Below are 27,500 nucleotides of genomic sequence, written 5' to 3' on the forward strand. Positions count from 1 at the left end.
ATCTCCATCAAGTTGGACACCCTAGTTCGTGACAACATTCGTCACCACATAGAAAATAGTTTTCTCCCAGAAACCTCTAGCAGGACACCACGACTTTTCAGTGAACTGAGGAGATTCCCATTTCCAAGTGGGATGATGAGGAGTGTACAGTAGGGTTCTGACAGTACGGTAAAGCAACTGCCTTCGAGAAACCAGGAGATGTAAGCAAAACCCACACGCACCTTGGTGGGGTGGATGGGAAGCATTTTAAGCAAAGGGAATGATCTTTTAATAAAAAGGTGATGCTGGCAATGCAGCACGTCAGTCTTTAATAGAATATTATGACGAGTCAAAGCAAATGAGTAGATAGAATGAGTACAACCTGGGATGCTCCAGGAGTGAACGCAGGCCGTGCTCCAAGGGATTATGGGTAACAAGAGAACCAAGTGTGCTAGTGATTGGACGCAGACAAGCAATGAGTCGCTCCAGAGCTCACAGTCACACTAACTGCTTGTGGCACTAATACTTGTGCCCAATTTCCAATTCAGAAGGAAAATAAAAAGCAGTTTCAGTAGAGTCAGGGTGGGTAATCTACAATTAGCATCAATTAGCGAAGTTGCTTCCTAGAGTGGAATTCTGAAGCCATCTTGGGATGCCTGATGGAATTATTGGTTCACCAGGTAATGAAACTGCTGAAGTATATAGCTTGACATGGATGTGGGCCTGCGGGACGTGAGTATAGATACGAGTTGGAACTTGCCTGCTCGATTTGACTGGTCAATCATAGGCTGTACTATTCTTCTTCTGGCATTAATAAACCTGAAACAGAACAGAGAAGGCCCGTCATCCCAGTGTTTTCTGAACATCTTTGCGCCAACTCGGTGGCAAATACAACAGAGCCGAACATCTACTGAAAACGATCTTTTTCATTCAAAAACAATGTTCTCTCTCAGCGTTCAAAAACAGTTGACCAGATCATCTCATAGCCAACTCCAAGCCCACTCGCTACTGAAAAGCAGCTCAGGGAAGGAAGGAAGACAGTCTTCCCTGCGAACGCTTCTATTCATCTGCCACTCGGCTTCTGCTTCTTGAATAAGTCAGACTCTGGTTAAAGTTCACAGGCTGGGAGATTTTCCCCCTTCTCCCAAACTCCCCAGCATCATCAGGAACCGGCTTCCCCTTGCAGCTGGTCATAAATGGAGACCAGGCTCTGGCACTGTGCTTTCACAAGGTATTGTTAGGTCAGCAAAGCCATCAATTAGGCTGTCTGAAGTTTTATCACCAACACAGCAGTAATAAGTGCTGGCCAGAAAGACTTCTGCTCTTCGGCAACTCCTGCAGTTTAAGCCTGTAAAGTTAGGGGTCATTTAGAGGTCAGTGCCAGCTGGGGGCGGCCTTTCCAGCCTAAGCTGGGACACCCAGGGCAGGGATAAGGTAACTGCCAACCATAAACCCAGCCACCTTTCAACCCACTAGAAAGACAGAGCCTCAGGTACACATGGTTGATATTAGAGTCCAAAAAAACGTTCTCGAATCAGGTGGTGGCTGAATCACAGGAATGTAAAGGAGAAGCAGTTATTTCGTCTAGGAGCCTGGATCTAATTTTGTTGGAAATCCAAAAATAAGTGCCTACTTCATGTTACTTAAATGTTTAATAATGCCCATCAAATATTCATGTACAAACAGAGTAAGATGATAAGAAATCTCCTTTATTTCTCCAAATTTAATAAAAACAAAACAATTTTCTACCATTTACGAGTTACCCTTGTTCCTGCTCATTTAATGATATGCGTGCCCCACGCTTCTGGGCTGATTCACAGGATTCACTGGCTGGTCACCGGGGGACTGGTGGAGGGGGGCATAAAAGGAGGGAAGATGACGCGTTCAGATTTTCCTAACTCATATAAAGCATTTTTAACATTTCCCAATATTCCCAGTTTCAAATCTTAAGTGCAAGGGGACCTGATGATTAATGAGTCCACATGGGGCCACAGGCAGGAACTGAAAACTCATTCTTTGAAATTAGCCAGAACAATTCTAGTGTGTATTGGCAGTCCTGCGTTCCTCTGGGAGTTGAAGTCCCTTCGGAGGACAGCAGCCCACACCCAGGCCTCCTGTGAGCGCTCCGGGAGTGGGAGTACAATTAGGCTGAAGAATAACAGTCACAAGAAAACCAAAGGAGTCTTTTGCATATGGTGTGTTTGCAAGACAATGAAGTTCTTTATTACTTAACAAAGTATAGGTAGGTCAGTTGTCAAAAATGTTACCCTCCCCACCTCCCCTACCCCCAGCGTTGGAGAAGAAAGTGACAGGTTGCTAAATAAAGGCGAAAGCTGAAGAGTGGAAACTTCGGATTTATTCCCACCTGTCTCCTTAAGTGTTGCTGAGTATCTGACCAGATTCCAGAATCATCCAGAATACTCCCTCACATCAGAAAAGGGACTTAAGTAGTTACTTTTTCCCAACTGCTTTTTCCTGGACCAAGGAGGCCTGACCTGCAATTCCCACCCCCAGGATCTCTTTTTAAAATCAGCTCAGGTTAAGACCAGTGGAGATGTTTGCGAGAGCCGAGAAACCTTCTCTCTCCTCCTTGAAGTTTCTAATGGAGGACACACATGGCAGGGGTTTCACCTCGGTTTATGTGCTACTAATCCCGCCTTTGTTTTTTCCTATAGGCCAACTCTTTAGGTAAAACGAATTGCTATTTTTTCCCTTTTTAATTTCACCCTTTTACTCTTTTATTATTTACATCTGGAGGTTGTTCCCTTATTTATGTCTTTCTCTCCAGTTCCCCCAAACACTCCCTTACTCACAGGGCTGCAAGGCATCATGGTTCTTAGTTCTCAGCAGGAGAACTCCACACTGTCTTCAAACAAATAATTACGGGGAAGGTTAGAGGTTCATTCAAAGGTCATTTCTTTGGATACTCGTCAGAATGTTTACATTAGCAAGAAACGGGGTCCGCTCAAAGGTGGTTCAATGGGGAACACACAACAATGCAGAACATTAAAAAAGCATTCTGTATGCTAGCAGGTCTGCCGAGAAGCGCTGAACTTGGAAATGCCACTCCAGCGTTACATTTGCAACTAGTTACCATGGTGTGGACTGGGTGTTGACCAGCAGTTAAGGCCAGAGCCTAAGAAAGTTCTGCTGAACAAACATACAGAGAAGCCGCTAAAGGTTTCCACTAGATCCTCTTACAAAGGGTCACAGAGATTTTGCTTTTCTCACTTGGGATCCATGTAGCCTTTCTGAATTTTTGTTCCCAAACAATGTTTTTGATCCCCAGCGCTGTGACTAGCCAGATTCGTAATTCTACCACATTCTTTCAAATCACACAGAATTTTAAAAACATATGGGCCCCAATTTCTCCAAAATCTCTTAACATACGACTCCTGCCAATTGTCAAGCCCCCCGCCCATCTAGGGATAGCTGAGAAACATGTAGATGGTATTATTCAAATGAACAATTAAGGGGTTGACTATAAGGACACCCTAACATTAAACAACGTGCTGATAGTCTACCATCTACTCTTGGAAAACACGCAGATGCAAGTAAAATGCAACCATCTCATTGTAGATTAAAAAAAAAAATCAAACTAGAAGTAATTTTTATGTCTTTGACATTACTAAGATGAAATTTCCATGTGGTCTTTCCCCCCAAATTACATGACATGAAATTTTTCTCACCTTCCTCTGATCTTTATTTTCAAATGACCTTATTTGGTGCTCAAGCAGTAAATGAATATAAAGTTTTCATTTTACTTCAAATTTGAAGAGCGTCAGTTGTCAGTTGAAAATCAACTGATCTATCCTTCAGGGGCCAAGTCCCATTCATATGGAAAAATGCAACTCACTGGTTCAAAGACAAAAGACTTTTCTTAAAAATGGCTCAAAAGGTTTCTTGGATATTAAATGGGTCTTACAAAACAACATTTTGATGAGTTAAGTGTAAATGAATCAGACACATATGGATTAAGTTATCCTTGAATTTCACACGGGTTTAAAAAATAAGGGGAAAAGAGGGTCTTGGCAAAAACATTTTGGACTTTGCCAAACCCAAAACATTTGAAAAATTGCTGAAGACATCCAACTAACCAAAATGCAGCAAGCTGCACCCAACTTTAATGAAAACCCCCACGAGTTATTTCCAATCCAAAGACTGTTAGGTTTTTCATCTGTATCTGATATTAAAAAATTCTCTAAGTTTTAATGTCATCCCAGAATGATTTTGAAGTTTAGGACATATAATATACTTTTCTATTGGTACAAACACTTTAACTTAGAATTACAAAGTCTTCTTCTTAGATATTAAATAGCTCTTAAAAAACATTCTGAGGTTTCTACAACTTGTGTGTAAAATGTGCCATGTATGATAAAGGCCATAAATAAAATGTGCTAGTAAGGCTAGTGCCTTATTCCAGCTTTCACTTAGAAAAAAATTTCATTAGCCTCATTGTGACTTTTTTTTTAAGGGTTAGAGATAATTCCATTAGTGACTCCTCAGGGAATGAGTACCCTAAAGTGCACTATTTCCATTGATTCGTATTGAACACAAAGTTAGTATCCAAGCTCACATAAGAGCTCTGGAGAGTATCTACTAAGACTATCTACTTTCTCACTAAATTTTACTAAAATAGAAAAATGTATTAGTATGTGTGATCCCTAACAACTATATACTGAAACTTCATTTTAAAATAACCTAATTATAAAATAACCTAAAATAACCTAAGCTAATAACCTGACTTTCCAAGATTCAGGAGGCCTTTCTGAGTCAACTTGGAGATAAGAAAGAACATATTAAAAAAGAATGAGTCCAAGATAGCAAAATATCACTGTGATCTCATCTTGCTGTCTAGCAGGAAAGGTGTCCCCTGGAGACCTCCTGGGTCCCTACCTCAACCTTCCCCCCAGATGTTTCAGTTTTGCATACTTCTCTGCAGCTGAAATCTGACCATCGTGATCTTTCCTTTAAAGGCTTTTTACTCTAAAGCATATTTCAGATTGATAGAAGTAGGCTTAGGTGTCATTCCTGATTGTTAGTTGATTTCTTTCCCTTTCTTTCTTCCCTGAACCTCCCCTCTTTGTAAATGGCTGATAAATCCCTTCGTTCTGGTTCACTAACTACATGCTACACCTGGTAACCCACTCCATTGGGCGGCATTCCTTTTGTTAGAAAGTGCAGGCCTCCTTGGAGTCACCTGGACAGCCGCCAGCCCTGAACACGAAGAATCAAGAATCCTCGGAATTGAAGCTTTTATGTGGATTGGTAAGGAAGGAGGCTGATCTGCTGAAGAGGGATCAGATCCATTTAGAAGAGTTGTCGTAGGCAACTGGGTGACTGGGGTTCTGCAAAAGAGTGAAAAACCTCTGCTTCTCCACTTTCCCCTGCCCCGGGGACCCATCCGTGAGGGCATTTTATTCACAAAGTTTGCTACTCGGTGGTGTTTTAGAAACAATGAAACCTCAACTTTGGCAAGGCAGTTTCTTCGTTTTTTTTCCTCCATTCACAAAAAAAAGCAAGTCTTTTCTCTGCACTGGTTAGTCCTAACGAGTGGGATTTTCTCAAGAAGATGCATTAAAATGGTTAAATCAGTGAATTAAGCAGGTCTAGTGCCTTCAAACATGTCCTCAGGAATGATTGAGTCATGTCACAAACATAAGTTTTTCACTGGTGGTCAGACAATGGGTCTTTTCTCACAGACAACCATGTGCCAGGAAAGGTAAATGAACGAGACGCGGGGCCTACTTACAGACACATTCACAGTTCATAACTAATTTCCCTAAGCTCCTGCTTAATTTAAATTGGATAGATAGTAGATTTGTCTACAACTCTAGAAACACATGAACTCATCCATGTACAATAAGGAAACATGGTATTAGCCTGGAATCACAAACATTTTGTAGCTTTATGAATATGCCGGAAGGAATGGGATCTTCACACTGTCATGAAACACCCCGGGTAAAATGATCGTGTGGAGGATGCTTATTTTTGGCACCCTTTTACTGTGTTCTTTCAATATTCTTCTCTCTAGCATTTCCCTGCGCTTATGAGGGCTCTCACAGGTTCTTTCCTAAATGCCTACTTTGGGTAAACCTTTCTCAATTATTGTTCCATTTTCCAGATTTCTCCACAGCAAAGTGACAAAGACCATGGACTCGTAATCTCTGCACGACTTGCTTTATGACCTCTGGCAATTATATTACCTGCCAAGCCTCAGTTTATTTCTTACCTGTCAACCAGAGTAATACTTGGGCCCAGGTTGTTTTGAGGATTTGGGGAGGTATTGTGTCTACAACCCTTGGCACAGGTCCAGGTTCATTCCATGCTAGCTTACACTTAAATGCACCTATCCAATATCCCCTCCTAAAGAGCTCTGTTTGTTCACGGGTAATAATCAAGACGAGGTGGGTGACTACTACAGAAATCCACTGTATCCCAACAGGTAGCATGTGTCCATGTGTTCGGGTCTTTTTAGAGATCACAGCTAGCCCATTGTAAACTGTCATGGTTGAGGTTTTAGACACTGGTGCAGGCATCTGTGGGGGGATTGGAGAACAAGGCGAGCTATTTTGGAATCTCACTATCTAAATGGTTCTCCAGATACTTCCAACTCAGAGTGCGTTCCATGGACCAGCCACATCAACATCACCTTGAGTTTGTCAGAATTGCAGAAATACTGCAGTTCCCTCCCTGGCACTACTGAATCTGAATCAGTGTTTTAAAAGCTCTCCAGGTGATGTGTGCACATTTAAGTTTGGGAGGTCTTGCTCCAGATCACATACCAAATAGATGCTCTATTTCTCTAAGTATAGAAACTTGCAAAGATCAAGATTTAATTGTGAACCTTAGCTGTGAAAAATTACACGCTTTCTCTTTAGTTATCTGGGATCTAAACAGCCTTTTAACCACTTGCTTTGAGTAACAAATCATGAAATTTTAATTCATGTTCCTCCATCTGTACCTCCTCAAAGAAAAGTTGGGCCAGTAAAATGTTTTTGTGGGAACTGACATCTCTTTTTCAATTGGATGGCTAGGGAGACTGGGTGGATAGGAAGAAGATTGTACTGTTTGAGTTTTTTAATAAAAAGTTGCATTATTTTCATAATTAACAATACTTTAATGGTGACCTGGAGAATTTGGCATCTTATTTGATGGAGGCTTATATGGCCAATAATAGAGACTTCCTAAAAAAAGTATTGGAGAAATTTCTTCTCAAGTAGGGAATTATCTTTTATATCTTTTATAATACTGAGCAACAAACATCCCAGCAGGTTATGATTTTAAAGCACTGTTAATCTTAACAGAATGCCACCAGATTATTCTTATGTGGCTATTTATCATGCACTACAAAAATGATCTTTCAAAGCAACTTGAGAGCCAGGGAGGAGAAAACATGTGAACTTCCTTAGCTATTCATATCTAGGATCTATCCTCTTAAAGATAAAATGCTAAGTCAATAGACATAAGTTGTAGTATATTATCTCATCCTGTCCATGATTTATTAGAGATGGAAATCAACTAGAAACTGAATTACTTTGAAAGTTTTACTACTGACATTAAAATTCCAGGTCTGTATATATACCTACACACCTCATAGTGCTTCTAAAAACAACTCTTTGCAGACACAGAAGACACGCGACAACTTTTCTCAGCTCTGGCAGCATTCAAGTCCCGAGCAATCATTTTCAAAATTGCCAGTTACCTATTATCTGTTCACTTACCTGAACACTGCAGCCTCTCTGGACTCGGGAAAATCCACAAGTCACTTGACAATCAGTTACATACATTTCAGCCAACTCTCATCACGTTCCTGGCCATTTACTAATTCACTCTAAGAGGAGAAGATCCCAACAAATCTAGTCTCCTTTTAGCTTTCATGATCACCTTTGATTGAAGTTTTAATTCTCTATCCTACTTCTCAGTGGAAACCACTTAAGTATTAACTTGCCAAAAATGCACCAAGCAGTTTAGCATTTATGTACTGGATATGTTTGCGGAGATCAAGGTGCACTCACATGCCCTGTGCTGTGGACATCTCTCTGATTAGCTTGTCATCTGCTCGGAAGACGTTGTAGGCCGGTTCTGCCATACAGTCTAGCAGGCCAGCTGTTAGCTGCCTGTCAAGCCCTCAAGTGGACAAGTAGTCCAGGAGCAAAAATGTCACTCCTTTGATCTGGCAAGGAGCAGCTGCTGATTTATAGAGTAGGACTTTGTTCTTCCGTTCTATTTTACTTTCTTTCCTAAGGCAGAACCACAAAATCCAGGAGAAAAAAAAAAGTGCCGTTCCCAGCAACATCAACAAGCTCTGACAACTGCAACAGGGTTTTTCTTGGCCCTAACAAAGCTCTCAGGCATCTGCTTTGACGCTCACCTTCCCCCCGCCCTCCCCCCCGCCCACCATTTTTTGCAATGCGGTAGTTATTGTTTAATTCAGCTTCTGTAAATGGAATGGACTGTGGCCAGCAAGCCTGGGGCATAAACACACCTGTATGAAAGAAGCCTTATTGTAGCAACCATCTACAAGCAAGCTCACATGAACCACGTTCCTGAGTTCACAAAGAATGCTCCATTTTTCCTGACAGAAATTTTACCCTAAGTGAGTTTCTATTTTTGGTGACATCAACCTCTGATGACCACATTTGAACTGTTTCCTCTCCAATGACATTACATTCTTTAAATCAAAGGGGAAAAAAAAAAGATTAGATTAAAAAAAAGTCCGTGAGCAAACAGATCCATCAAAAATGTTTCTCTACTGTCTATATATCAATCATTAAAAGCTGAATTAAATATCCAAAAAGGCTTTAGCAAATGCCATATCAAAGATGTCATCATGTCGATCTCATTACCACTGATTTATACTGCCATAGGCTTTCCTGAGTAATATATATAAGGGAAAAATCAACAACAAAATCTACATCAACCACATGCACTCTTTTGCTAAGATTGAAACTGGGTTCAGACACATGAGCCTCTTCTCAACAGACAAATCCGTCAGGTCAGAGATACCTTGTCAACCAAGTAGAACATCGAAACAAGGGGGCCTTGAGATAGATTGTGAGAAGTCATCAGCCATTTGTATGTATGCACATGCATTTGGGTGCACATATGTACACACACATACATATATACACATACAATTACATTTATTTGTGCTTGTATATATATATATTTATGTATACTTGTATCATCTATCTACCTACACACACACATACCAAACACTACACAACCAGAGACTAGCACCTGTTTAGGTTTTCTGTGCTGTTGTTGGAGGAAGAGTGATAAAGAGATATATATATGAATGAAAGAGTTAGGATATGTGGACACATTACCACATAGGTCAGACACAGGAATTCTGTGGGTAGTGGGAATGCTAAAGACAAAAGGAGAAAAGAATAGTTGCTAAATAGCTTTGCTTCTTCTCGATCACACCATATTCTAGTGTTTGTTCTCTTCCCTGATTTCTTAGTTTCCACAGGAAATAGATTTTTTTGCAGCCCTATTCCTTGCTTTATGTCATGATCCCCTTTGTTCAGTCAAAAGTTGCTAAGCATCTCCCCCGTGTTCAGAGAATTGTAGCAGTTAACTGCTCTCTCTGCATGGATCTCAGTGACTGTTGGGGAGGGGGTGGGGAGCAAGAAAGAAAAGTGGGTTGTAGAGGAGTAGACATTATGTAAGTCCTGTTATCCATTTTTAGTCCCCCAAAATTAGAATGAATCATTTTTAAAGGCCATATTAATCTGGACAAGTGTCACACTGTGATAAATCTTCCACATTCTGTGCTTAACGAAAGACAAGTTTGGTGATAAAGTGTAAGACAAAGCCGTGTAAAATACGACAGTGGATATGATACATAGATATGTAACTAGAGGACTCTCTCCATATCGATATTTAAATGTAAAAGCAGTTCATGCTTTTCTTCACTCTTCACACCCACATTATGAAACTGAAAATCACAATTTGATAATAGATAATAACTGCAAATCAACACAATCCTCACTCAGTAAATAAGTGTGATGGGGTCAATTTAAAAAGTCAGATGGAGGTTAATCATTGAAATCTTGCAAGAGAAAAGTTGAACCAGATCAAAAGAGCATAAAATACTGTAAAGGAGGAAGTGAGGAAATAGCACACACAAGACAACAAGTGGCCCAGGACCCATTTTGTGTGAGGAATGGAATCCATGCTAGCATCTGGTTTTGCTCTGGAAAACATGGGTACAGTCAACAGACAAATTGCTGGAAGTCCTCCAGCTTTACGGATATAGAGTTGACATATAACATTGTGTATGTTTAAAGTGTGCAATATATTGATTTGATACACTTATATTTTACCACAGCAGCATTAAGTAACACCTCCCTCATATCACCTCCATGACCATTTCTTTGTGGTGATTTTCATGGGGATCTTTGTGTAGGTCTCTTTAAACCTACTTGTTTAGAAACTTTCAAGTATGTAATACAGTGCTGTTGACTAGGCTCATCAAGCTGTGCATCAAACCCCCAGAACACTGTCATCTTCTACCAGGAAATTTATACCCTTCGATCAACATGTCCCATCCCCCCCACTCCAGTGGCAGTGCTTTAGTGACAAGTTGAATCCCTGAAATTCCCGATGAATAAGATAGTGGAATGATAAAATAAAACATGGCATTTGAGGAAGATCCCTTGCCAGAGCTACGTATGGGATGAAATGATGATAAATTAAAAGTCAAGAGGTAGAAAGCAATTGTCTAACCCAAACAAAAGAGGACAATAAAAAAAAAAAAAAAACCTCAGATTAAGGTGGTAGAAATGAAAAAGAAGTGAGACATTCACCTTGGAGAACTGATGAATTATGATGCCTAGGTGGCAAAGAAGAAATACAACTTTAAAAACATTAAAAGGTTTCACCTGAGAATCTACGTTTGAAGTATTATGGTTTCCAGTCGAGAAAACTGGAACTTGAGAAGGAATTCCTATGTGCTGTGGTAAGGACATGCAGACTCAGTTTTTCAAATAGAACCTTTGAGTTGACAGTTCAACTTTCAGGCTGAAAAGGTATGCAGGCCACTCAAGGGACAAAAGAAGAGTGAAAATTTGGAAAAAAGTGACTTTACTTCAAAAGTAAATGTCTTCAAAACTGTATGACTATTCCAGAGCTGCAGACACAAGAGTCATGCACCGCCTGGTTACCTACAAAAATTACATCCTCTTCATATATCCTCCAGATTTCACGAAGTCCTGTGTCTGCTAATGGCTGGCCGCAGCATTGGCCAGTAACAATCTATGTGACCGTGGCCTTATTTTTATTAGGTCTAGTTTGCCTTTCCTTTTAATCCTAAGATAATTTCTGTGACTAGGTTTAGAGGTGACATAGCTATCACCCTGTATTACACAAGTTGGGTTCCACCTGATACTTAACGAGATCAAATTTAGGCACGGAACTTAATAGAGAGTTTTAAAAATTGGATCTAGGGAAATATATGTGTGTGGTTTTAAGCAATAGCATCAGACAATCAGGGTGGGTTTTCTCTGGGCAGTGACAACTAATTTAGAAGAGAATTGATAGAACCAAGTGTTACATTTAAAAGGGTCTCCATTAAGTGTGATGGCTTCCAAATTGTGTCCTCCTTTCAAACCATATTTTTCTTTTTAAATGGACTTTTAAGGTGAAAAATATAGCACTTCACCCAAAATGGTGTGGAAACAAATGGTTCTCAAGTCTCTCTATTCTTCAACTCACGCCAACCACCCAGTGCCAGCAATCCAAAGCCACTTGGTGTTTGGAGGGAAGGTGCTATGCATGTGAATGTACCCCTGCCCCTTTCATTTGTGTGTGGGGCTCCTTTTTCTAAAGCAGCAGGGGAGACTTCAGAAGGCCAGATTGGCATGCCCGAAGTGTTTGGATGGACCCGCTCTTATCCCCCTGTCAATGCTCCTGCTGGTTTTAAAGAAAGGATGTGGCAGAAGACACATGTGGAAGGTAGCAACATTCTTAGGTCCCTTTATCAATACCACTGCTTTCTTTAAATTGTAGCTTGGTCTCTTGTTTGAGAAGCTGAGATTTTAGCACTCTTAAAGGGAATCATAAGTGCGAAATCTCCTAGGTGTTAAGCTTTAGAGTGGCAGCAACCCAAAATATGGAAGAAAAAAAAAAGAGAGATTAAAACACAGCAAGTCAAGTAATATTAAGAAAAAGATCCAACAAACAAATATCATAAATAAGGATATAAAGTGCAGTTTTTCTGTTTAAAACAAATGCTATTTAACCAGTTTATATTGGCATCTGGCACAGGTGCCAATGGGAAAAGAAAAATCAAAGATCTAAGAAATTTTAAAGTCACTTTAAATAAACTACAGTTCTAACAGCTATACACTGAATAATAATCTTTTAAAAGTATTATTAAAATATATCCCATTATGCGGAGAAGCCAAAAAAAAAATCTATTCATGAGTATATGACTTAATGTTCTCACATTTATGAGGTTCAAACATCAAAGACCAAATTCCAAATAAAATATCCTGACTGCCTTTTCTTAATAACAAATTAAACATCTTTTACTTTGATTTGACAGCCAGGTAGCATTCTATATCTTCTCCAGAGATGTTATGTGCAGTCTTTCCAATGTGATGGTATTATTACCCACAAAAACTTAGCATCATCCCGTAATCATAAAAGACATAAAATATATCTTTATAAACCACAAGAGACCTAGCAAACCAGCAGTTATGCCACATCTGCTTTAGTCCTTAAAAATTTTAGCTTTAGAGGGTTAGTTAGTGGATTTTGCCCCCGATTTGCAGAGAAATAAAGACATCAACCTTTGATTCTGACATCCCACACAAAGCTATAATCTTCAACAGACAAAGAAGCAAACACATTGTATTGCAATTTGAATTTTTAGAGCATTTTCAGATCTCCCATCTTCTATCACAATTTCCTAAAGTGGTTTAACTTAGCTATTAGAAAGTGAGATGATGACATTGAATTATCTCCATTTTTCACAGTAAAGTACCATCATCAACTATCAAACAACAACTTAATTTAGAAATTGTTTTAACTAGCTCAGATTCTTATTTTTGGATGCAGGTAATTTACAAATAAACAGAAAAGGCAATTAATAAGTGTAAAGTTAACAAGCTAATCAACTAGGAACAGACTAGTCCTTCAATCTGTGATGACCTTTCTCCCATGTCCATGAGGTCAATACACCCTTCAAAATCCCTATCAGAGTGCATCTCTTTAAGGGAATGTCCCTGGTTCCACAGTCTGAGTGAGAAACACAACCTTGGTCAGTAGCATCTAGCTGATATATCCATCCCAAAAATTATTAAATAGCATGATCACAATTTACTTGTTAACTTCCCACCAGAGAATCTTATGGAGTAGGGGCCACATAAGACAATGGAAGTGTAAAGTACAACCTCAGTAAAATGTATGGCAAATGAATAACTGAATGACATGGAGAAAGTAGTCATGGATCTCGGAAATGACATAGAGTTGAGCACAGAAGAATCTCCAGGGCTTTTACTGTCCTCATTCTGCAAGTAGCCTCACTAGATCCCCAAGGAGATGATATACCCTAGAATGTGGCAGAGCTAAGATGTGAAGCAACTGCTTCCTGACACTAATCTAGCTGTTTTTGTATTTAGATAAAACTAAAGATACACTACATGTGTTTGTTTGAAGGTGTGACTCCATCTGAGTATTAGAGACGCCAGGTGACACTTTCATGCAGCAGGGGAGAAGGGAAGACGTTGAATTGGCAGAAAGCGGGCATCGGCCTTTCTAGATTGAGGGATATCTGCTTTAACTATATCCAGGCATGATTCCAATGATCTTGAGAGGACAGAATAGGCTGGATGTAGTGGAAAAACTGAGGTCAATGAGGTATATTGAAGGTGCATGTGTGTAAAAAGTAGTAGAAGAGGAAGATTTGTGAAATGGAGAAACAACAGGAGAATAAGATGTTCCCTTGAGGCCTCCCCAGTGGTGCAGCGGGTTAAGCGCAGGGCTGTGAAGCTGTCCGCAGCCTCTGCAGCATGGGTTCGATTCCCGGCTGGCCAGGGAGACACCCACATGGCATGGCAGACCTCTCCTGTCTCGCCCGCTGTTCTCCTCAGCAGTGTATCAGTCAGTCTGCCTATTCTGCTCCCCGCTCTGTCTCTGGTGAACCCTCTCACCCTCCCACACATCTGGCCCATCCCCCAGTTCTTGTATGCATGAATAAATAAATCTTTATTAAAAAAAATAAGATGTTCCCTTAAAATATTTTTCTCATATTTTTTGAAGGAAGCTTTTCCCAAAATGTGCTCAGAGGGACACTAGTATCAGTAGGTGTTTCTCCAGAATAAGGGTGTAACGCTCAGTTAAACAAAGTGAATATGCGTTCTTTGCTGCAGTTAACATCAAAGCTTTGAGTAATTCCTACCTTTTGCTTTTATTATTAAGATTTTGAGGGGCACGGAGGTTTTCAGGATTTGAAAATAAATCAAATCAACTTTCTGGATTTAAACCAAAATTATATTCTTAAACCATTAATATCAATTTGAAAATAGGATTTCTACTTCCATATTTCCAAATGAGAACCAAATCTTACTTGCTCATAACCCCACCTCCCAAGATTGTTATACAACACGACTACTCCACAGACCTTTGACCCCAGGCATGGACTGGCTGAAAATGTTCTATAGAACTTTTCTGTCTCAAAGGTAATGAATGTGATCATTCAGGGAGGACTTAAGACTGGGATGTTCTCCTCGAGCCTTTCTACTTTCCTCCATTGTCCCGTTTGCCCCCTCAGTGAAATAGGAAAGAGAATTATCCGTGGATAGTTTTGCTATGCATGCTTATAATTTCTGCCAGAGAAGCACTGCTAGAAAGCGAAGACAGATCTTAAATGTAAGTTAACTATTTTGCAGAGCCCTCTGCCTCTTTCATTATTCAGAAGCACAATGGGGCCGTGGTCATCTACCTTCACGCGTCTATTACATGCGCTGGATGTGCGCGTTGAGGGGTAGGGACACAGACAAGGTGGGAGGAGTGTGGGAGGTTAAGGGCAACAAATGAGAAGAGGAAAGAGACACGAAAAGAGGAAGAACTGCTTTGGCTAAAGTACATCTGTGCTGCCCCCGCCTCTCTACGCTCATTCTCCTTTCTTGTTTACAGAGTGCACAAGTACAAAATCAGCTTTTACTTGTAACTGTGTTAAACACCACCTGCCTGCCCTCTGAACCTCCCTGTCCCGGGATGAGGTCAGCCCGGTGAACGGTGAAGGGCTTCGGTTCCATAAGCAATCCTGTCATTCAGGCTAACCGCCGTGATTCACTCACAGGAGGCAAAAATGACTCAATTGTGGGGCTTATTGACTCCAGGGAGCACAGCTACTCTATCATTACCATGGAGTGCAAACACCCTGGGCTCTGTTTTGGTCCACTTAAAATTACTATTTGCCGTGAAGGATTGGCAAAGCAATTCTTAAAATGATGGGGGTGAAAGTCAGGTAAGCACCATTATGGGCTTTTCCTTCCGTTTAAGCAGAAGTAAGCAGTACAGGCCTCGTTCTCAGCCTGACCCACTTATTTAACCTTTTGTTCACTTTGCTGTATTAACATATATTAACTGGCTATAGAAGCCCTAGGGGGGATCACTGCCTCATGACCAAATTATGGTTCCATTTTCATGGGTAACCTCTCCTTGGGTGGAAATTAAACCCCAATATAAAGGCACGTTAGGTCTATACAGAATTGAGGAGGAATGCCCAAAATCAAACGCGGAATAACAGTCCTGAAAAGACCACAGCAACCATGGAGTGGTTGGGTAAATTATACACTAGAGGAACTATTTGAAAAACCAAATAAATTTAATTAAATAAGTTACAAAATTATTTTCCCGTCTCTTATCTACTCCCCTTGGTTAATATCCATGACATACTGATGTTGCATAATTGCTCTTATGGAATGCTGCAGCTCAGAGCCATAATGAGCTGCCTTTGCACAAAGGCAGCAAAAGTGGTTTCCCTACAGAGTTATCTTCTCAATTATTTATACTTGCAACACTTTCACATAATGGCAGTTTTAAAATCAAACAAACAAAGCAAACCGTACAATAAAGGAAGGAGACAAGAAGGTGCAGGGACCTTTTCCTTCCCTTTTGGAACACTAGAAGGGAAGGGCCAGGCAGCTGATTTAGGTTCCTCGAAAGTCTCAGGGGCCTTGTGACCAGAGGACAGGAAAGCATTCGGAAACTGCCACCTGGGTGAGGGCTTAAACAAACTCTGCATACCTGCCTTGCTTCTAATCTGCCATATCCAAGTACATACAGCAATGCAAACTTTATTTTTGCCTTTTGCGAGTTTGTCTTTGAAATTCCCAATCAGACAACTTGCTTCTCACCCCCACTCTGAAAACATTTTTTTGCTAAACTGTCAAAATGCTCAAAATGAAGTCAATGTAAACAAAATGGCGTGTTGGTCTCCCAGTTCCCCGCGGCTGTGGAGGTACTTGCTTGTTTGGTTTTATTTTTAATATTGATTTATTTATACATATAAGAACTGGGGTGTGGGCCAGAGGTGTAGGGAGTGAGAGGACTCACCAGAGACAGAGTGGGGAGCAGAACAGGCACTGCAATGGCTGCGAATAGCTTCACAGTGCTGTGCTTAACCCCTTGCACCACCAAGGAGGCCCTACTTGCCTGTTTTTTATGGTGCTTGTTTCCACTGTTCACAACAGACTTTGGTGTGATCTAAAAAACTTATGTACAAAGAATAAGCTACTTCATGGTTATATTACATAAGACATACAAAGCAACACAAATGGTTTATTTAAATACAAGGCACAATTATAGTGCTATTTTTATTATCTTAACTTGGAATCCATTTGAAAGGAACTATATATTGCTACCACCAGGTTTTGACTTATTTTGTTCCAAGCACCTAGCTCAGTAGCCTGTACAGAGTAAATGTTCAATAAATGTGAGCCAGGTTATTTTTTCAAGGTAACCCATAGATGTGATTGAGGAGCTTATATTTAAAAAATTAAAAGCAAATTTTGACCAGACGTACATTTTGGGGCTGCATATTTCATTTAAAATTATCCATTAAACATAGTTTCCAGTCTTTGAAAGGTAGATACTGACTGCTTATTCCACATCAAATAATGGCCACTCACATGTCTGTGGCTAAAGATAATCTTTAACGATGCCAGTAAAATGCAACTTTTATATCACCTACTAGCTATTTCCAAGTAACAAAATATTAAAGCAACTATTTCTGTAAAGTCCTGAAAAGGAAGATTATAAAGACACAGAAAAAGAAAAATAATTTTAGAAACCTCAAAGTCACATTTTGCAATATGCCTACATGTACACACACAGAATTTAATTTGCATACACTCACTTCTCATAAACAGGCCTTGTAACTTTAAATCTCTCTTGATTGACACACTCAATCAAGTTTTAAAAGAAAAATTTAAGGCGCTTTTATTTTTCAAGCACACAAATATGACTGTGAAAAATCGGTAAGAAAAAAATACACCACGCAGAAAGAAAATCAGATCACGATCCATACATAGCCTGTTATGGGCCAGGCCAATGAGCCTAATATCGTATTGCAGTCAGTTGATGCTATTAAAAACTCTTCTTAGACAAGGAGAGCCAGGAATGAGCCATATTTTGTTTGTTACTTTCTTTCTTCTGTTACAGATACACCTCTGTGACTGAGGCACCCTTTTTCCTGCGCCCACTTACATGCAGCCACCTTGGATTCCAAGTCCCAGTATGGCATGGACCAGACTTCCCGAGAGGGAGAGCTACTGGCAAATAGGGGAAAAGGCAGGAGGGCCTGTTCTCTTGCTGCTGTGGCCCAACTTGCACCTTGATACTGCTGAGAAGGAGACCTGGAGGAGATTTGTGGGTGAGAGACACATGGGGAGGCTGCCCCTAGTATTTGTTTTTTTAAAGATTTATTTATTTATGCATATAAGATCTGGGTACAGGCCAGAGTTGGGGGGTTGGTGAGAGGACTCACCAGAGGCAGAGTGGGGAACATAACAGGCAGAACATAACATACACTCTGAGGGGAGCAGCAGTGAGACAGGAGAGGTCTGCTGCGCCATGTGGGTAGCTCCCTGGCTGGGGATTGAACTCATGCTGCAGTGGCTGCAGCGAGCCTCGTAGGTTGCGTCTTAACCCCTTGCACCACCAGGCCCTGCTCCTAGTATGTGACAGAGACAATGGTAGCCACTGCCCTCACTTCTTGGTCAATTATTTGGTACACTTTGGATTCTGAATCTCTCCTTCTTTGTCAACTCTCTGGAACCTGCCTGAATGCTTCCTTGTGATTCTCCACCAGAAGGTAACTTAGACCCCTGGCAAGCTTTAAGGCCTCTGCTTCAGGTCGACCTTATCTGACTGGGAATTTATCCTTGAGGGGCTGGGTAATTTGGGGGCAGAAGTGTGTTAATGGGAAACTAATTTCCTTTCTTCTAGACTTCCTCTATGCATACTCACTCTATAAGAGATCTTTCACACAGAGTATGCTTCCTTTTCCTTTGTGTGATGGATAGTCAGATGCCTTTTAGAGAGTGAACCTCTTAGCAGTTTGGGGTCCATGGGTATTCCTTGGTCACATGCTAACACTTCCTGCTGCTCTCACCTCCAAGATCAAAGCATTTGGTGGTATGAAGGGAGCTAAGAGGTTATGGACACAATTCTATTTATCAATATAAAAGCTACACCCTCTGATCTGGCCCCTCATTAGCCCAAGCCACTGTCAGTGCTAAAATGACCTTTCTAAGTGTGCGCCTGTGTTCTGGACGGAACAAATGATAGAGGGTAGTGTGCAAGGAGAATGCAGATGATGGTAAGAAAACTCTTTTGCCTCTAGTATGAAACACACATCCTTGCTGCAGGTAAATAAAAATCTGAATAAACTTCAATGGACTGCAAGTATATCCTATGACACACGTAACACAGTTTTCAAAGATACTGATGCAATAACTACGATGTGATTAATCATTATGTGAAAGGTCAGTCAAATATTGAGGTCTAGAGGAGAACTGGGTTGTTTCTGTCTTTTCAAATATGGGCAATCTTGAAAGGAAGTCTCAGATTCTATGAATGAACTCCAGTTTATTTGAACAGCACTCCCTCTGACAGTAAAAACTGATTTAAAGGTCACAAGAACATGAGTGGCAATGAATTGGTTTGGGGAGTAAAACCAAAACCTGACTGGGGTTGAGAAGGTGTGGCCTTCATACCTGATCCCTGTGAGGCTCCTGTGATACAAACAGAAGTCGCTCTCAGTGCCTTGAGGGCAGTAATATCACATGGCCCTCAATTTTCATTCATGACAGATTTGAAAGAAACATTAACCTCTATTTTTTCCAACTTTCCTCAACCACAGAAGCAGACTCTTTGCGCAGATCAGCCAATTAACTAAGCATTAAGGAAAAAAAAAAAAGAAAGAAACCAACCCACAAATATATATCAATAGCTTTGCAGGATAAAAGGAAAGATGTGTGAAATAAACACTTAATTACTGTTGTAAACGATCTGATACAGGATGTTCAAGAGCCAAAGAAATGGAAACACTATGGTTGAAATAACCTTCTTTTAAGTCAGAAGAAATGACATCTCTCTTCCTTCCTCTAAGCAGCCCATATATTTGCTCTTATGCCTCAGCTCAGAGAGACGCGGCCTTCAGCTTACCCTTGACTGGTGGCAAATCTGATAAGGCATTGGCACGAATCTGCTGAGAGTGGTTTACAATTTGTTCTGCAACTTTCCTTCCCAGATAAACATAATCCAAGTACAACTTCTAAGAAAAAAAGTTGTGTTTACTTGTCTTGTGCTTAAGGATTTTTTTCTTCTAAACGTTCCCTCAGGATGCTGGCTTGCAACCCAGAATAAGCTTGGATTTCAGCTCCGTCTCCAAGGTATTCTACTGTTCAGCACGGCCCTGCGCTGGGAGGGAAGCGCTCTACCTTGCTGATTTAATTAGCAGGATTCTGTTCATTATTATGGGGATTTAGTTGCTTCTTGCCTTTCATTGTTTGGAAAACACTGATTTATGTTTTATATTTTGAAGGAAAATTTATTGTTCTTTGACAGCTGAGGCTCAGTAAATCTCCGGCATGGAGGGGACCCCCAGGAGGTGCCACATTTGCCTTGCCTTGCCCACCTGTACGCTGTCATCTGCAGGCCCCTCCAGAAGTGAGAAGAACTATCAGCTGTTCGGTGCCCGCCCACTCCTCCTCCCTCCGATAATGATGCCAGCAGGGGGTGGCCCATTCCCACTTAGGAATGGTCATGTTAGGAGGCTGATCCGTAACTGTGAATCGCTGATTCATTTAAGTGAAGCCAACAGCCCATGAATCTTTGGATTGGATTTAATCTCTTCACTACGTGGAGCTCACTGAATTAAGGGATAGACTGTGCTGCATCGATGATGATGACCGTGGTGGACCCAAAATCAGAGCAAAGTTTCTAAATATAAGTACGCTCATGGAGGCCATAAAAAGACATTTGATGAATAACTCTAAGAAAGTGAAGATCAAAATCAACAAAAAACTATGAACCAGAGACACTCTCTGGGGAGTGTGGGGGGAGGGGAGGGATTGGGGTCAAAATAAGGGTGTTGCAATTGTATGGGGGATATAAAAATAAAATTTATTTAAAAAAAGACATTTGAAGATAGTATCACAGATCTGGTATGGATGGCTATAGTGAATCTATTGGAGAGTCACTCTTCTGAAATACATAGTCCTTCAATTCTGACTTGGAGAAAGGGACAACTTGGGAAGAAACAGCAAATTATGTTTTCAGAGAAAAATTTCAGATGTCAGTTAATGTCATAATTTGATTAAGATCAAAATCTTTTCTAGGAAGGCTTCATAATTCACCTTTATTCATATTATTATTATTCATCAATATTATTGTTGCTAATATTTACTGATCTGGGCACTAAATTAAATACACCCATGGATCTTCTTATTAATTCTCAAAAAAACCTGATGAAGTAGGCAATAATACTAGCATGCCCACTTTGTGGTTGGGAAATTGAGAGTTATCAAAATCCATACTATGCCGTTTTTTTTTTTTTTTGGCGTAGAAGATCTGGGGTGTAGGCCAGAGGTGCAGGGAGGTGAGAGGATCAACCAGAGACAGAGTGGGGAACAGAACAGGCAGACTGACTGAAATACACTGCTGAGGGGAGCAGTGGACAAGACAGGAGAGGTCTGCTGCGCCATGTAGGTTAGCTTCCTGGCTGGGGGATCGAACTCAGGCTGTAGTGGTGATAGCGCTGAGACTTAACCCCTTGGCTACCAGGGAGGTCCCAACCTGTGTCTTGGGCCACACTGTTAGCAAGGCACAAAGGCAGGACTCAGATTCAGTTCTTTCTGACTGAATGTGTTCTGTGTGAGAACAACGTCCTATCTTTCCAAGATGTCTATACCAAGAATGAAAATGAATTATAGGTTGAAACAGTAACACCCCAATGTATATGCTGAATTTTCATCTCCCCGGTACTTCAGAACCTAACTGGTAGGTTTGAATGAAGCCATGAAGGTAGGACCCTTATATAGTAAAACCGGTGCCCTTGTGAGAAGCGGCCTGGGGCTGCAAGCACACGCAAGCAAAGTGTGAAGACAGGGAAGGCAGCCATCTGCAGGAGGACCCAGGAGAAACCAAACCAGCCCACACTTTGATCTTGGACCAGGCGGCTCTGGAACTATCAGAAAATAAGTTTTAGGGGCCTCCCTGGTGGTGCAAGGGGTTAAGCACTGCACTATGGAGCAACCTGCAGCCTCTGCAGCACCAGTTTGATTCCTGGCCGGCCAGGGAGCTACCCACATGGTGCAGCAGACCTCTCCTGTCTCCTGCTGCTCCCCTCAGCAGTGTGTTTCGGTCAATCTGCCTGTTCTGTTCCCCACTCTGTCTCTGGTGGATCTTCTCACTCCCCTGCATCTCTGACCTGTACCCCAGCTCTTGTGTGCATAAACAAATAATCTTAAAAAAAAAAAAAGAAAAGAAAAGAAGTTTTGTTGTTTAAGCCACCTGATCTTCAGTGCTTTAAATTTGTCCTAGCAAATTTATGGAAATGGTAACATGGAAACCGAGCTAGAAGAAAAGCAGAAACCAAATTTTGATTCAAAAGATGGTTACTTTCTCTCCATCACCACTGGAGACACCCCACCTTTGGCATTAGCACCTGTCAACCTGGCATTCAGCCCTATGACTAGCCCTTCTTTTCCATAAAAAGTAGGTGAAAGTTGTAGAATGGCAAGTAGGATGGAAAAAGCAACTGGGACAGAGTTGGGAGTAGAAAGCCTCTTACTGTGTGAGAAAGATGTGTTATTCAACCAGAGAAGGGAAGAGGAGCAGGCCTGGTGAAGCAGGTGGACAGAGTTTGGGGGTCATCTGGGGAAACTGTCGGAACACACAGACACCCATATGTCTAGAAGCTGGGAAATTAGTAATACTTGGGGTTGTTCTTCCTGTCTTCTCAGAAAAGGTCTGCAGCTGAAATATTTTCTGGGAACCAGGTAGCATCTTGATAACAACCTGATCGCAAGCTTGTTCTAACAGACCATTTATCTGATATTTCCCAGTCAAGCAGGAAAATGGAGCCAATTTTTATGCAAACACATAAAATGGAGATTTAGAAACTACTTGAGTTCTAATCCAGGACTTTTTACTTGTTGAGATTTATAAGCCAATAGGTTCTAAGAAGGAGTAAAAGAAAAACAGAGAAAGTGCATGTAATTCTATAGCGGTTAGCATTTTAAAAATCGTTAACATTTAGAGCGATAAGTGTGGGAATGTGGTCTGGCAGAGGAAAAAAATACATTAAAAAGCCTTCACTCTGAACCTGATTCAACAGGTCCAAGCTAATTTTCTCATTCATCAGTTCTGCAAAGTTATGTGAGAACTACGCTTTTGAAATTTGAATTATCTTTGTTTATAGACTATCAGGATCCTCAAATTCACAGCCTCTGTCTTAAAAATTCAGGTTTTAAAATTTTCCCACAAAGGAAATCCTCAACAGATTTTTATCTTCAACCACATACTAAAGAAACACCTAGATATAATGTCACCCAGGTTCACTAACTCCTCCCAAAACTGAACATTAACCCACGAGAGTTTGGGGGTCAATGAAAGAAGGAAGCAAAAGAGCATGTGACGAAAATGAATGAAATGGTGAGACACTCATGCCATAGACATGACTAAATTTCTCTACAGGCTTCAGAACAGCCGTCTCTTCTCACCTGTCTCATCACCACACCGTCTAGGATGGATCCCTTCAGCTTCCTGATTCTCCTGCTTCAGCTCCTTTCTTTTCATTAATAGTCTTTGATTGCTTGCAGAAATTTATAAGATACAGTGCTTGGTCTTTTGAAAAAATATTTATTCAATGTTTGCTTTCTCCCTGGCAATGCACAGAGGAACTTATGGGGAGGCACAACATGGAAAAACCTGCATAGAGGCCACATTCACCAAGTGAGAAGAGCACTAGATTTGGGAATAATGTCATGCCATAAGGGTACCCTATTAAGTGGGAGAAAAGAGACATCTATCTATCTATCTATCTATCTATCTATCTATAAAATTTTATGTCATGACAGAAATAATACCACTAATGGGAAAAGCAAGGTTTTTGCTATTTTTCTTTTTAACATTTTGGTTAGAACCCTAGTTGTATCTCTTATTGTGTGATTTTGGGTAAGTTTTTAACCTTTCTATGTCTTAATCTCTTCAACTATAAATTGAGAATAAATAATGTAAACTTTTCCGATTGCTAAGTAGTATTCCATTGTGTATCTATACCACATCTTCTTGATCCACTCATCTGTTTTGGGGCATTTAGGTTGTTTCCACAGCTTGGCTATTGTAAGCAGTGCTGCAATAAACCCAGGAGTACAGGTTTCCTTTCAATTCATTGTTTTTTTTTTTTTTTTTAATGATGTAACCTATTTCATGTCCTGAAGATGAAATGTGAGGCCAATTTGTACTATAAAAACATCAGAACATTACCTGAGAATTCCAAGAAAAAAATATTTAAGTCATTCTAAAATCCATTTCCAATGTTTACAATTTTCTAGACATTGCAAGGCAGACACAGATAAAGTAGGCTCAGTTTTGAAAACCTAAAATTTAGCAGGAAGAAGAAGGCTGTGCTATCAGATGGAATGTCTCAGTGGCAGGAGAGAGGTCGTGTGAGTTTGCCTCGTAAGAGATTGCACACAGCCAGGTGGGTGAGAGGAAGGGGTGAGCAGAGGGCTTTGCTTCTTACTTGAAGGATTCTGAGAGGTGGAAATTGGAAATATTGATGGAGGTGGAACACACGAGATAGAAGAAACCACGTAAGCAAATACACAGACAGAATATGACTTCTAAATAATCCACTGAGCAGAAATGGTCCTGGATTGAAGTTGGGAGAAGAATTTGAATCCTGGTTTGCAATTTATGAGCTATTTGACCCTTCACTTTTTGCCCGCAGAATGGAGATGATATATACCACAGACACCTATTTTAAACATCATATATTTAGCATATTTGAAATATTGTAAGTTTGTAATATACTTTAAAGCAATATTGAAAGGGTAATTACAGAAATTTCCAATATTTGCAAAAGAATTTGAATTAGTTTCTGGGTTATGCATACAGTGGCCCAATCATTGCACTCATTTCTACAATCATCTAAACACTAGAGGAAGAGCTTCAAAATTTGCATCATTAACTTGCACTTACTCATTATTTTATCTACAATCAACCACCATTAGAGTGTCAATGAAAAAAAACAAACACATACTGAGGCAAGTTGAATTTTCAGCTATTCCATTAAGTTTTGTCTTTCGGCTGTTACAGCTGTCTTTCTACACTGGCGTGGATTCACAGAAATAGGTAGACCATTCCAGAGCTCACAGATTATTCACCTAAATATTTAGGCATATAACAATAACACACTTATTCTCTTCTTTGTTCCTGGAAATTAAGGACAATGAAAGTTGGAATATCTAGTGGCTGCGGCATGAGCATTAATGGTGGGATAAGAAACAGAAAGAGGAAGGAGATCTGGAGATTAGAGTCTAAGAAACACTTAGCAACCTATTCTTATCTTCAGTAACCATTTCTTTTAATTCTCAAAAATCTCAGAAGGGAGAGGGTAAGAGCGATACAGGTCCTATTCTGCTGACTAACAATAGGTCTCCTAAAATGCCTTTCATTGGAACATGTGTGGGATGAGGTTTAAATATGCTTCCCAAATGTGGGGAAAAGACCTCTGTGCTGACTTACGGCAGACGATAATTTTTTATTCCTCATTTTCACCAAGTGAAGAAAGTAGAAAAACAGACTTGATCTAGTTTCTGAAGAGTGCATTCTCAGAAACACATGTATTCAGAGGGCAAAATCATTCAGAAATTACAAGTTAATCAAGTCCTTAATTTAAGAAAATGAAAAAAATTACTGCAGAAGGCATATGATCTTGGCCTACATTTTCATCTGGAACAGAAGTGACCAATGTGACATTCTCTGATAGAAGCTCAATGTTAATCAACATTTGGGAATATAACAGAAGATTCTGAGGTGTGCAACAGCATACCTCAAAGACTTCAAAAGGGTGAGGAGGAAAAAAAAAAAAACCTATTCAGTTTTAACCCTGAAGAGTCAGATAAATTTAGTAAAATTTCTATTTGTTAATCAAAAAGGGGTTATAAAATCCTCTAGGATGCAGTCCCTGTAGAATAAAGCTAGCAAGCCACCTTTGATAAAATTTTAATGAGATGTTTGCCCTGGTGATAGGTATCACCAAGAAAAGAAGGCCTGCAGTGTCTGTGAAAGCTGCAGGATTGACTTGAAGAACTCTATGAAGCCCCATGAATGGCATCGATCACAGGGCAAAAGAAGAAGCAGGGAAAACGAAGAGAGAAATGATTGGTGCTGATAGAACATGAAGTGGAAACACACATTCTGTTCACGAGACAGTCACTTGGCTTGTTTTGCAGGTATACCCTAGACTCAAGTCTTCCTGATACTGGATTCTGTTTTATGTGGTTTGGAATCATTTCAAGGAATTGATCTTCATGCCATTTTCAAAGAAAAACACAAACAAGGCTCTTAGCCTCTTCCTTTAACTTATGAGGTTCAAAGACGCTTTTGCCTCATTGTCTTTGTCTTTCTACTCTTGACCCGAAGAGGAAAGAACTGGTTCTCCCAGGGTCGGCCCTCACTTTTTGTGCTGTCCTGATAGTCCCTATTTCAGCACCACTTAGCAATAACTCCATACTGAAAGCAGCATGCAGGCCAATATACCAGTGACCTCCTATTCCTGTCGAGAAAAACAAACTTGATGTGGTTCTGCCAAGCAAAGCACATTTAGAGTCAGCACTAAAACAACAAGGAACAAGGACTCAAGTGCTGATTGGAAAAGAGGGAAAAGCAACTCTACACAGACACCAAAGAAAGCAAAGAATCAGAAATGGTCTTAGTTTGCCCTTGAGAGTGAGGGCTTAGCTGTGGGAAATCTTCTGTCAAAGATCAGAACTGAAGAAAGAGAGGCCCAGAATATCCAAAAGATCCTATGGTCACTGATGTGAACTGATATAGAAATGAGTACATTTCAATAACATTTTTTCTGAGGAGTATCATTTTCCTTTGACAAACTTGCCTCCATTATCTCAAGGAATTACTATTTTTTTTAAAGATTTATTTATGTATGCATACAAGAGCTGGGGTACAGGCCAGAGATGTGGGGGGTGAGAGGATTCACCAGCGACAGAGTGGGGAGCAGAACAGGCAGACTGACTGAAATACACTGCTGAGAGGAGCAGCGGGTGAGACAGGAGAGTTCTGCTGCGCCATGTGGGTTGCTCCCTGGCCGGCTGGGAATGGAACTGTTGCTGCAGAGGTTGCAGATTGCTTCATAGTGCAGTGCTTAACCTCTTGCACCAGCAGGGAGGCCCTATCTCAAGGAATTAAACTGAGCCCTTTCTACGTGATAACAGAGCATAGAGAAAGGGGCCTGAGAGTTGGGTTGAGTAAGACATTGCAGATGGAGCGCTGACCTCACACTTGTGAACTTTGCAGCAATGAACAAGCCATCTAAGTTTGAGGAGACTGCATTTCCTCACTTATAAAAAGGGAATAAAAACTTACACCTTGTTTACTTCACAGGGCTGATATGAGAATCAAATGAGACAGCGTATGCAAAAATGTCCCCCAAACTGGATAGGGCTATAAACTAGAAGCTGGTGGGGTAAAGAAGTATTTTATTATGGATTCAAAAACTATCTACTCCCCCACTCCCTTTCATTCTATATTATAATTCCTGAGATCCCTTCTTAATCTTCTTTTCAATGTCAAGTTTTATGGGAGTTTTCCAATTTAAAAAGAACAGAAAGAAACAAAAAGTCTGGAGAAGTAGAGTCTAACTTTGTTTTCTTTCTCTCAATATTCTGTATGAAATTCCTTAGGTCTCTTTGGCAACCTTAGTTTTCTTACATTTGTAATGGACATAGTATAACTTCAATTATTTAGAA

At 40.4% G+C, this 27,500-nt stretch overlaps 1 protein-coding gene across 2 annotated transcripts in view; it reads right to left on the reverse strand.

Annotated features, from left to right (window-relative positions):
- The window catches only part of MEIS2 (Meis homeobox 2), a 208,339-nt gene that overhangs the window by 4,858 nt on the left and 175,981 nt on the right, over positions 1-27,500 (reverse strand). For both annotated transcript variants that reach the window (XM_037502181.1, XM_037502179.2), the window contains exon 10: positions 740-798. In XM_037502181.1, the coding sequence (XP_037358078.1) occupies positions 740-798 (59 nt within the window). The remainder of the gene's footprint in view (positions 1-739; positions 799-27,500) is intronic.

The sequence above is a fragment of the Talpa occidentalis genome, unplaced genomic scaffold (genome assembly GCF_014898055.3).
Source record: "Talpa occidentalis isolate TD23 unplaced genomic scaffold, MPIMG_talOcc4v2.1 talOcc4.11, whole genome shotgun sequence".
Lineage (NCBI taxonomy): Eukaryota > Metazoa > Chordata > Mammalia > Eulipotyphla > Talpidae > Talpa > Talpa occidentalis.